This window comes from Odontesthes bonariensis, chromosome 7 (assembly GCF_027942865.1).
Source record: "Odontesthes bonariensis isolate fOdoBon6 chromosome 7, fOdoBon6.hap1, whole genome shotgun sequence".
NCBI classification, from domain to species: Eukaryota; Metazoa; Chordata; class Actinopteri; order Atheriniformes; family Atherinopsidae; genus Odontesthes; species Odontesthes bonariensis.
Window position 1 is genome coordinate 40,482,635 of NC_134512.1, and position 12,480 is coordinate 40,495,114.

At 40.6% G+C, this 12,480-nt stretch overlaps 1 protein-coding gene across 5 annotated transcripts in view; it reads left to right on the forward strand.

Moving 5' to 3' along the window:
* zfc3h1 (zinc finger C3H1-type containing) overlaps nucleotides 1-3,606 on the forward strand; it is a 47,302-nt gene extending 43,696 nt beyond the window's left edge. For all 5 annotated transcript variants that reach the window (XM_075470830.1, XM_075470834.1, XM_075470832.1 and 2 more), the window contains exon 36: nucleotides 2,950-3,606. In XM_075470830.1, the coding sequence (XP_075326945.1) occupies nucleotides 2,950-3,078 (129 nt within the window). In that variant the 3' untranslated portion in view covers nucleotides 3,079-3,606. The remainder of the gene's footprint in view (nucleotides 1-2,949) is intronic.
* Nucleotides 3,607-12,480: the final 8,874 nt, after the last annotated feature.

Genomic DNA, 12,480 nt, shown 5'->3' on the forward strand with positions numbered 1-12,480 from the left:
AGCACTTCCTGTTAGCTGCTGTGATGTCAGCACTTCCTGTTAGCTGCTGTGATGTCAGCACTTCCTGTTAGCTGCAGTGAAAGAACGTCCTGTTAGCTGCAGTGAAAGCACTTCCTGTTAGCTGCTGTGAAAGCACTTCCTGTTAGCTGCAGTGAAAACACTTCCTGTTAGCTGCTGTGAAAACACTTCCTGTTAGCTGCTATGAAAACACTTCCTTTTAGCTGCAGTGAAAGCACTTCCTGTTAGCTGCTGTGAAAACACTTCCTGTTAGCTGCAGTGAAAGCACTTCCTGTTAGCTGCAGTGAAAGCACTTCCTGTTAGCTGCCTGTTAGCTGCAGTTAAAGCACTTCCTGTTAGCTGCAGTGAAAGCACTTCCTGTTAGCTGCCTGTTAGCTGCAGTTAAAGCACTTCCTGTTAGCTCCAGTGAAAGCACTTCCTGTTAGCTGCAATGAAAGCACTTCCTGTTAGCTGCGATGTCAGCACTTCCTGTTAGCTGCAGTGATGTCAGCACTTCCTGTTAGCTGCTGTGAAAGCACTTCCTGTTAGCTGCTGTGATGTTAGCACTTCCTGTTAGCTGCAGTGAAAGCACTTCCTGTTAGCCGCTGTGATGTCAGCACTTCCTGTTAGCTGCAGTGAAAACACTTCCTGTTAGCTGCAGTGAAAGCACTTCCTGTTAGCTGCTGTGATGTCAGCACTTCCTGTTAGCTGCTGTGATGTCAGCACTTCCTGTTAGCTGCAGTGAAAGAACTTCCTGTTAGCTGCAGTGAAAGCACTTCCTGTTAGCTGCTGTGAAAGCACTTCCTGTTAGCTGCAGTGAAAACACTTCCTGTTAGCTGCTGTGAAAACACTTCCTGTTAGCTGCTATGAAAACACTTCCTGTTAGCTGCAGTGAAAGCACTTCCTGTTAGCTGCTGTGAAAACACTTCCTGTTAGCTGCAGTGAAAGCACTTCCTGTTAGCTGCAGTGAAAGCACTTCCTGTTAGCTGCCTGTTAGCTGCAGTTAAAGCACTTCCTGTTAGCTGCAGTGAAAGCACTTCCTGTTAGCTGCCTGTTAGCTGCAGTTAAAGCACTTCCTGTTAGCTCCAGTGAAAGCACTTCCTGTTAGCTGCAATGAAAGCACTTCCTGTTAGCTGCGATGTCAGCACTTCCTGTTAGCTGCAGTGATGTCAGCACTTCCTGTTAGCTGCTGTGAAAGCACTTCCTGTTAGTTGCAGTGATGTCAGCACTTCCTGTTAGCCGCAGTGAAAGCACTTCCTGTTAGCCGCTGTGATGTCAGCACTTCCTGTTAGCTGCAGTGAAAACACTTCCTGTTAGCTGCAGTGAAAGCACTTCCTGTTAGCTGCAGTGAAAGCACTTCCTGTTAGCTGCTGTGAAAGCACTTCCTGTTAGCTGCAGTGAAAGCACTTCCTGTTAGCTGCTGTGAAAGCACTTCCTGTTAGCTGCTGTAAAAGCACTTCCTGTTAGCTGCCTGTTAGCTGCAGTTTAAAGCACTTCCTGTTAGCTGCAGTGAAAGCACTTCATGTTAGCTGCTGTAAAAGCACTTCCTGTTAGCTGCCTGTTAGCTGCAGTTTAAAGCACTTCCTGTTAGCTCCTGTGATGTCAGCACTTCCTGTTAGCTGCAGTGAAAGCACTTCCTGTTAGCTGCTGTGATGTCAGCACTTCCTGTTAGCTGCAGTGAAAGCACCTCCTGTTAGCTGCTTTGAAAGCACTTCCTGTTAGCTGCAGTGAAAGCACTTCCTGTTAGCTGCTGTGATGTCAGCACTTCCTGTTAGCTGCTGTGAAAGCACTTCCTGTTAGCTGCTGTGATGTCAGCAGGTCCAGACGCAGATGGTCAGCACCAAACATCATGAAACTGGTTTAATGTGATACTCAGGTGGTGGCGGCCATGTTGGATGCCACTCTAACAGGGTGAGCGTCCCTCAGATTACCTGAACAGGTGAGTTCTGACACGCTGTGAGGTCACAGCCACGCTGTGAGGTCACAGCCACGCTGTGAGGTCACAGCCACACCTGGACAGGAGGAACATTAAAGGAAATCAGATGTAAAAGCTGTGACTGTAGATGTTCTGACCCTCTCTGCTCTCCGTACTTTCACCTGCAGACTGTTGAATTAGGTCAGAGGTTATTGATCAGAGTTTATTGATCAGAGGTTATTGATCAGAGGTTATTGATCAGAGGTTATTGATCAGGTGTAATGGATCAGGTCTTATTGATCAGGTCTTATTGATCAGATGTTATTGATCAGGTGTAATGGATCAGGTGTAATGGATCAGGTGTTATTGATCAGGTGTTATTGATCAGGTGTAATGGATCAGGTCTTATTGATCAGGTCTTATTGATCAGATGTTATTGATCAGGTGTAATGGATCAGGTGTAATGGATCAGGTGTTATTGATCAGGTGTAATGGATCAGGTGTAATGGATCAGGTGTTATTGATCAGGTGTTATTGATCAGAGGTTATTGATCAGGTGAAATGGATCAGGTCTTATTGATGAGGTGTTATGGATCAGGTGTTATTGATCACGTCGTATTGATCAGAGGTTATTGATCAGGTGTAATGGATCAGGTGTTGTTGATCAGAGGTTATTGATCAGAGGTTATTGATCAGGTGTTATTGATCACCTGATATTGATCAGCTGATATGGATCAGCTGATATGGATCAGGTGTTATTGATCAGGTGTTATTGATCACCTGATATTGATCAGCTGATATGGATCAGGTGTTATTGATCAGGTGTTATTGATCACCTGATATTGATCAGCTGATATGGATCAGGTGTTATTGATCAGGTGTTATTGATCAGCTGAGGTGAAGTGCCTGTAAACTGTTTTACCGCCTGTATTCAGCATGCTCACCTCCCCCTCATCCTCACCCCCTGTGTCTCCCCCGTCCCGTCCCTCCTCCCCGTCACCCCCCGTCTCCCTGTCGCCCCCCCCCCTCCCCTGCAGCGGCTGCTGTTTGAAGCAGCAGAGGGCGGAGCCTCCGAGCGTCTGCGGCGCCTGGTGGACTGCTGTCAGCAGGCGGGGGTCACGGTGAGCCTCGGAGGCGTCGGCTCGTCGCCGGGCAACGATCTGTGATCAAAGAGATAATTGAACTGATCGGCTGATCGGAGGTGACGAGGTAAGGCGAACGCCCCCACCTCCTGCAGCCCCTCCCCCCTGCCGCGGTGTGGGCGGAGCTGCTCGTGTCCGTAAGTATCGACTGCTGAGTGACGCCTTTATCTTCATCACCTTTCTTTAGTGTCTCACCTTTCAGTTGGATTCATTTCCCTCCCTTTGTGTTTCACTCACCTGAGGGGGCGGGGCCTGAGGGATCAGGACTTTAGTTTATTTAAGCCGATCAGAGGGCGGCCGGTGGGGTATGGGGGGGTATCGGTGCGAGGCGGGGCCGCCTGGCTGTGTAGTGTTTTCTGATTGGCTGAATGAGTGTGAGAGAGACTGCCACGGAAACGGAGACGCCGCGGGACGCTGCTGGACTGCCGATGTGCAATCTGTTGTCATGACGACGAAAGAGTATTGATCCGGAGGAGACGTCAGTCCTGCCGCTGTTGTTTTCTACCTGTTGATTCAAAGTGTTATTAAATTATTTTCTATAAACATGAGAAAGAGGCTGTCGGGTGGTTCTTGTGTTTTTCCTGGAAGTGTTCGGGGAAGCTGTTCCACGGCAGAGCGGGAAGGAGCCCAAACTGATTTATAAAAGCAATACGTGACCTTTGACCCCCAGCTGACACTACGGGGGTCTTTCTCCAGAACTGAGCCTGAAAACATCAACCAGGCCAAAGAGGGTTCATTTATTTTAAAGTTTTTTTTAACCCTTTGATGCTCATTCATTTCCCAGGTTATTTGTTCTATCTTTTGAAATCAATTTATTTTATGATTGACTATTCCAAGTATTCTTTAAATATCTTGTTTTTGATCACTGATCATTATTTTCATTTTTACTTTCATACTTTGTAAACAAAAGTAGTTTTTATATTATTACATCGAATTTACACACACGTGTCAAAAGTGACCCGTTCATCCAAGTGTGACATGAACTAAAGTAACTTAGTACTATTTAACCTAAACTTTCTGTTACTTTAGCAGTGAGTGGGCCAAACACTTACTCAGTATTTGCAACATGTTTGTCATTTTTCATCCGTCAGCTTTTTGGTAAAGCAGATGGACCTGAATGCAGTCACTGCAGGCTGAGGGAGTCTGAACAAAGCATCTTTATTAGAACCAAAAAGGGTTTTAGGCAAGATCCAAAAGCAGAATATGGAAGAACAAGGCAAACAGGGAAAACATGGCAAGACAAATACAACCACCAGACTAAGACCAGAACAGCAAGACTTACTTTGGAAGACTGATGACGCAACAACAAAATAAACAACTTAAATACAAAGAGGAAGAAGAACATGGACTGGTGGGGGCAGGCATGAACAAACAACACAACAACACAGGTGTGAGCAATAAAAAACCAGCAGAAAAAGACAAAGACAGGAAGTGAATATGGAACAGAACACAAGAGGACAACCACTACAAAAATAAAACGGGAACTAAAAAACAGAACCAGGATAACAGATAACACAGCACAACTGGAAAACAAAATAAAATACCACTTAACACATAACTACATCCACATTTACATCCACTAAATGTTTGTGCTGCTTGCACACAGGCCTGGTGATAATAGTAATAATAATAATTACTTTCCAGTGTTGGATAAAGTACTGAAATCTCACACTCAAGTAAAAGTATAGGTTCCCCTCCAAAATATGACTTTGGTAAAAGTCACTGACTGAAATGTTACTTGAGTTAAAGTCTTAAAGTATCTGAAACGTCTTGTACTTAAGTATGAGAATTACTGTAAAAATAGATGTACTTAAGTAATGTAATGAAAAGTATAAGTAAAAAGTAAACAAGGCAAATGCAGTTTGAATGACATTTTTTATATTTTGGTAAACTTTGAAGGTCAAATACACTTAAAATGTACACACAACCATGTGCAGGCGACATTTAGACAGAAAGTACAAACTTTGTGAACCTTTAAGTTTTTCTTCTTCAGGTAAGGTCAGTGCTGAAAATGAGGCGTACATTACAGCATTAAGAAAAAAATGAAACAGAAGAGGCTGCTGCTGTTATTGCCATCATTATAAACAAAGTTTAAAGAAAAAAAAAGGAGAAAACTGAAGTTTATCTGGCAGCTGAAGAGTCGGTTTGAAACCCCTTTTGTAAACCTTTCTAAAAAATGAATAAAATAAATGCGGCCAACATCACCAAGAAAAAAAGCTGTTACGATTACTGTTCTTCACAAGCTATAGGAGGTGCACACACAACCGGTCATTATACAAAAGAAAACAGAACTGGGAGGGAACTGCAGCTTATCCGGCATCTGAAGAGGAAGAGCTTTTTTGTAAAACTACCTTAAAACCTAAAAAAGTGGAGTTTCTGTAAGATAATTTCCACGTCTTTGGGCAGGCAGAACATGCATGGGGTCAGAACACCGCTGCGTTTTTTCTCTCTCTCTTTTTTTTTTGCAACGAGTAACTAAACCGAACAATGAAAATGTATCGGAGTAAAAGTATGCAATTAAGTTTGGAAATATAGTGAAGTAAAAGTTAAAGTTGTCAAAAAATTTTAAACTCGAGGAAAGTACAAAGTATTCCAAAATATACTTAAGTACAGTAGTGAAGTATTTTTACTTCGTTACTATACAACAATGTTACTTTCTGACAAGTTATGTACTCACTCTAAAGGTAACCTAAACCTAATCATCATATTATGTAATGTTATGTTATCTTTCACTACTGTCATCGAATAATCTCTAAAGTAATATTAGAACAATTGAAAAACAATAGTAACTGTACTTAGCTGTGTGATGGGAGCTGTGCTGAGCTGTGAAATGGTGAATGCATGTGGCTTCTGTCTGACCCATGTGTGGAAACTAGAAATACAAAAGCTGTGCTTCTTCATAAAGTAAGAGAGGAAAATCAAAATAAAGATTTGTGCTGAACAAAAACAGGATATTTACTGCATACTTGGAATAGAAAATGATTAATGATAGATTAATTTCAGAGATATATCACAGAAACACTCAGCCACACATGGAGTTACATAGAAAATGAATGCGGGTCATTTTGGACCCATGTTGTGCATTAGAGGGGTAGTGATACAAAATGGGATTTTATTCAAAAAGTAAGAAAGGAAAAAATAAAATGAGGATGCATGATGATTCAAAACAAGTTAATTGAGGAATACCCTGAATATTGAACGATTAAGTTAATTTGTTGCAAAGATATGGAAAATGAAAACTCAGCCGGGTCACTTTTGACCCATGTTGGGCATCAAAGGGTTAATAAATAAACCCAGATTATTATTATTATCAGGAGACAGACTAAAATAGATCAAATTTATTTAAAACTGAGAGAAATCTGTTAGATTTAGTCAATAAATTCACCTGAAAACAGCTTACTTATTATTATTATTATTATGTTTTTATTTTGTATTATTAAGTATTATTTGGGGTTTAATAACTTTACTTTTCTTTTTTTTTCTTTTTTTAATAACTTTGTTTGCAACAAAGCAGAATAACGACATATAAATGTGTACAAAAAAAAAAGCCAGCCAAGGGGAGCATAAGGATAAGAATAATAATAAGAGAATGACAGTCACAAAACTCTTGCAAAAAGAAAACTACTGAACAAACGGACATATGTGCCGAGGAGTCTCGTGTAAAAAAATAAAAAAATAAAAAAATAAAACAAAGATTTAGGACAACAGTTCGTCCATGATTCCAAGTTGGGAACAAGCCCATATTGTTGTTTTTGCTTTATGATTAGTTGAAGGTTTAATTGTGAGCAAGTATTGCTTTAATTCAACCAAAAAAAAAAACATAGAAATTTGGTTTTCTTTTCAAAAATGTGCATTTGTGTGTGTGAAATTTAGCTTTGATAATTAATAAATGAATAAAGAAAACCTTCGGATTCATTTTGCCACTTAGTTGAAGCCCAAACAGGAAGCTTGCTGATATTTTTAAATCAACAAAATTACAAAAAATGTTGCCAGAAATCTTTCCAATGAGGACACAACCAGAACAAATGAGTAATGGGCTCAGGGCAAAGGTCACAGAAGGTACAGTTTTTATTTCTTTATTATTTTTTTTATTGAAACATGTCACATAGACAAAACAAGGACATATTCAAAAGTAAACAGTTTTTTTTTTTTACTTTACATATTCACACCTCCATATATAGAAAAAAAATTGAAGGATCTTAAATGCACAAGATAAAAAAAGGGGATAATGAATAATAATTTTTAAAAAAAATTGAAAAAAAAAATTGAAAAAAATTGAAAAAAAGAACAAGGAGAAAATAAAAGGTAAGTCCATTCTAAACAGTTACAAGGAGTTAGGACAGGTTAAGATTTTCTATGAGTGTGTATAATTTATTTGCATGGGGATTATTTATATGTTTCAGACATTTTTGTAACGAGGATATATTATTTTTTAATGCAAGCCATGAAGGTGGGACACAAAAGGTACAGTTTACATTACTTTTCGGTATTTTTTTACTCACGCTTTTAAACCGGAAGCTGATCTGTCGGTGTTGTTGCAGGAGGAGAGAGATCATTCCCAGAGAACTGGGGGAGACCAGGGCTGTGTTCGAAACCGCATACTTCTCCTACTACTCATAGTAACTTTAACTTTTTTAAGTTCCCGGATGCATACTAGATTCTCCTAAGAAAATGATAAACAGCCGGTATTTTGTCAGGTTTTCAACACGTTGGGGATCTAAACGACTACTTTCTCACCTGAAAATGTTTCAAATGTTGCTAAAGTTTACAGAGTTTAGAGCTTAAGAGAAATCAGCTTCAGGCCGGCTGATTTCAGCTCGGGCAGGAGCGAAATGCATTGTGGGTAAACGCTCTGCATACTGTCTGATCGATGAGTATGTAGTATGCAGTATGTAGTATGTAGTATGTAGTATGCAGTATGCAGTATGTAGTATGCAGTATGCAGTATGTAGTATGCAGTATGCAGTATGCAGTATGTAGTATGCGGTATGCGGTATGCAGTATGTAGTATGTAGTATGCAGTATGCAGTATGTAGTATGCAGTATGCAGTATGCAGTATGTAGTATGTGGTATGTGGTTTGCAGTATGTAGTATGCAGTATGCAGTATGCAGTATGTAGTATGTAGTATGCAGTATGCAGTATGTAGTATGCAGTATGCAGTATGCAGTATGTAGTATGTAGTATGCAGTATGCAGTATGTAGTATGCAGTATGCAGTATGTAGTATGTAGTATGCAGTATGCAGTATGCAGTATGTAGTATGCAGTATGCAGTATGCAGTATGTAGTATGCAGTTTGCAGTATGCAGTATGTAGTATGCAGTATGCAGTATGCAGTATGAAGTATGTAGTATGCAGTATGTGGTATGCAGTATGCAGTATGCAGTATGAAGTATGTAGTATGCAGTATGCAGTATGCAGTATGCAGTATGCAGTATGTAGTATGTAGTATGCAGTATGTAGATGCAGTATGCAGTATGTAGTATGTGGTTTGCAGTATGTAGTATGCAGTATGCAGTATGCAGTATGCAGTATGCAGTATGCAGTATGCGGTTTGCAGTATGCGGTATGCGGTATGCAGTATGCAGTATGCGGTATGCGGTATGCAGTATGCAGTATGCAGTATGCGGTATGCAGTATGCAGTATGTAGTATGCGGTTTGCAGTATGCAGTATGCAGTATGCAGTATGCAGTATGCAGTATGCAGTATGCGGTTTGCAGTACGTAGTATGCAGTATGCAGTATGCAGTATGCAGTACGTAGTATGCAGTATGCAGTATGTAGTATGCAGTATCCAGTATGCAGTATGCAGTATGCAGTATGGAGTATGGAGTATGCAGTATGCAGTATGAAGTATGCAGTATGCAGTATGCAGTATGTAGTATGCAGTATGGAGTATGGAGTATGCAGTATGCAGTATGAAGTATGCAGTTTGCAGTATGCAGTATGCAGTATGCAGTATGCAGTATGCAGTATGCGGTTTGCAGTACGTAGTATGCAGTATGCAGTATGCAGTATGCAGTACGTAGTATGCAGTATGCAGTATGTAGTATGCAGTATCCAGTATGCAGTATGCAGTATGCAGTATGGAGTATGGAGTATGCAGTATGCAGTATGAAGTATGCAGTATGCAGTATGCAGTATGAAGTATGCAGTATGCAGTATGCAGTATGTAGTATGCAGTATGCAGTATGCAGTATGGAGTATGCAGTATGCAGTATGCAGTATGCAGTATGAAGTATGCAGTATGCAGTATGCAGTATGTAGATGCAGTATGGAGTATGCAGTATGCAGTATGCAGTATGCAGTATGCAGTATGTAGTATGCAGTATGCAGTATGCATTATGCAGTATGCAGTATGCAGTATGCAGTATGTAGATGCAGTATGGAGTATGCAGTATGCAGTATGCAGTATGCAGTATGCAGTATGTAGTATGCAGTATGCAGTATGCAGTATGTAGTATGCAGTATGGAGTATGCAGTATGCAGTATGCAGTATGCAGTATGCAGTATGTAGTATGCAGTATGCAGTATGCATTATGCAGTATGCAGTATGCAGTATGGAGTATGCAGTATGCAGTATGTAGTATGCAGTATGCCGTATACAGTATGCAGTATGCAGTATGCAGCATGCAGTATGCACTATGCAGTATGCAGTAGTATGCAGTATGCAGTATGCAGTATGCAGTATGTAGTATGCAGTATGCAGTATGTACTATGTAGTATGCAGTATCCAGTATATAGTATGCAGTATGCAGTATGCAGTATGTAGTATGTAGTATGCAGTATCCAGTATGCAGTATGCAGTATGCAGTATGCAGTATGAAGTATGCAGTATGCAGTATGCAGTATGCAGTATGCAGTATGGAGTATGGAGTATGCAGTATGCAGTATGTAGATGCAGTATGCAGTATGTAGTATGTGGTTTGCAGTATGTAGTATGTAGTATGCAGTATGCAGTATGCAGTATGCAGTATGTAGTATGTAGTATGCAGTATGCATTATGCAGTATGCGGTTTGCAGTATGCGGTATGCGGTATGCAGTATGCAGTATGCGGTATGCGGTATGCAGTATGCAGTATGCGGTATGCGGTATGCAGTATGCAGTATGCAGTATGCAGTATGCGGTTTGCAGTATGTAGTATGCAGTATGCAGTATGCAGTATGCAGTATGCAGTATGCAGTATGCGGTTTGCAGTATGCAGTATGCAGTATGCAGTATGCGGTATGCAGTATGCAGTATGTAGTATGCAGTATGCGGTATGCAGTATGCAGTATGTAGTATGCAGCATGCGGTATGCAGTATGTAGTATGCAGTATGCAGTAGTATGCAGTAGTATGCAGTATGCAGTATGCAGTATGCAGTATGTAGTATGTGGTTTGCAGTATGTAGTATGTAGTATGCAGTATGCAGTATGCAGTATGCAGTATGTAGTATGTAGTATGCAGTATGCATTATGCGGTATGCGGTATGCAGTATGCAGTATGCAGTATGCGGTATGCGGTATGCAGTATGCAGTATGCAGTATGCGGTATGCGGTATGCAGTATGCAGTATGCAGTATGCGGTATGCGGTATGCAGTATGTAGTATGCGGTTTGCAGCATGTAGTATGCAGTATGCAGTATGTAGTATGCAGTATGCAGTATGCAGTATGTAGTATGCGGTTTGCAGTACGTAGTATGTAGTATGTAGTATGCAGTATGCAGTATGTAGTATGCAGTATGCAGTATGTAGTATGCGGTTTGCAGTACGTAGTTTGTAGTATGCAGTATGTAGTATGCAGTATGCAGTATGCAGTATGTAGTATGTGGTTTGCAGTACGTATTATGTAGTATGCAGTATGTAGTATGTGGTTTGCAGTACGTATTATGTAGTATGCAGTATGTAGTATGCAGTATGCAGTATGCAGTATGCAGTATGCAGTATGAAGTATGCAGTATGCAGTATGCAGTATGCAGTATGTAGTATGCGGTTTGCAGTATGCAGTATGCGGTTTGCAGTATGTAGTATGTAGTATGTAGTATGCAGTATGTAGTATGCAGTATGCAGTATGCAGTATGTAGTATGTGGTTTGCAGAACGTATTATGTAGTATGCAGTATGTAGTATGCAGTTTGCAGTATGTAGTATGCGGTTTGCAGTATGTAGTATGGAGTATGGAGTATGCAGTATGTAGTATGGAGTATGGAGTATGCAGTATGCAGTATTCAGTATGTAGTATGCAGTATGCAGTATGCAGTATGCAGTATGCAGCATGCAGTATGCAGTATGTAGTATGCAGTATGCAGTAGTATGCAGTAGTATGCAGTATGCAGTATGCAGTATGTAGTATGCAGTATGCAGTATGTAGTATGCAGTATCCAGTATATAGTATGCGGTATGCAGTATGCAGTATGGAGTATGTAGTATGCGGTATGCAGTATGCAGTATGCAGTATGGAGTATGCAGTATGCGGTATGCAGTATGCAGTATGCAGTATGGAGTATGGAGTATGCGGTATGCAGTATGTAGATGCAGTATGCAGTATGTAGTATGTGGTTTGCAGTATGTAGTATGTAGTATGCAGTATGCAGTATGCAGTATGTAGTATGTAGTATGCAGTATGCATTATGCAGTATGCGGTTTGCGGTATGCGGTATGCAGTATGCGGTATGCAGTATGCGGTATGCGGTATGCAGTATGCAGTATGCGGTATGCAGTATGCAGTATGCAGTATGTAGTATGCGGTTTGCAGTATGTAGTATGTAGTATGCAGTATGTAGTATGCAGTATGCAGTATGCAGTATGTAGTATGCGGTTTGCAGTACGTAGTATGTAGTATGTAGTATGCAGTATGCAGTATGTAGTATGTGGTTTGCAGTACGTAGTTTGTAGTATGCAGTATGTAGTATGCAGTATGCAGTATGCAGTATGTAGTATGTGGTTTCCAGTACGTATTATGTAGTATGCAGTATGTAGTATGCAGTATGTAGTATGCAGTATGCAGTATGCAGTATGAAGTATGCAGTATGCAGTATGCGGTATGCAGTATGCAGTATGCGGTATGCAGTATGTAGTATGTAGTATGGAGTATGCAGTATGTAGTATGGAGTATGCAGTATAGAGTATGTAGTATGCAGTATGCAGTATGCAGTATGCAGTATGTAGTATGCGGTTTGCAGTATGTAGTATGCAGTATGCAGTATGCAGTATGCAGTATGTAGTATGCAGTATGCAGTATGCAGTATGTAGTATGCAGCATGCAGTATGTAGTATGCAGTATGCAGTAGTATGCAGTAGTATGCAGTATGCAGTATGTAGTATGTAGTATGCAGTATCCAGAATGCAGTATGCAGTATGCAGTATGCAGTACGAAGTATGCAGTATGCAGTATGCAGTATGCAGTATGCAGTACGCAGTACGCAGTATGCAGTATGCAGTATGCA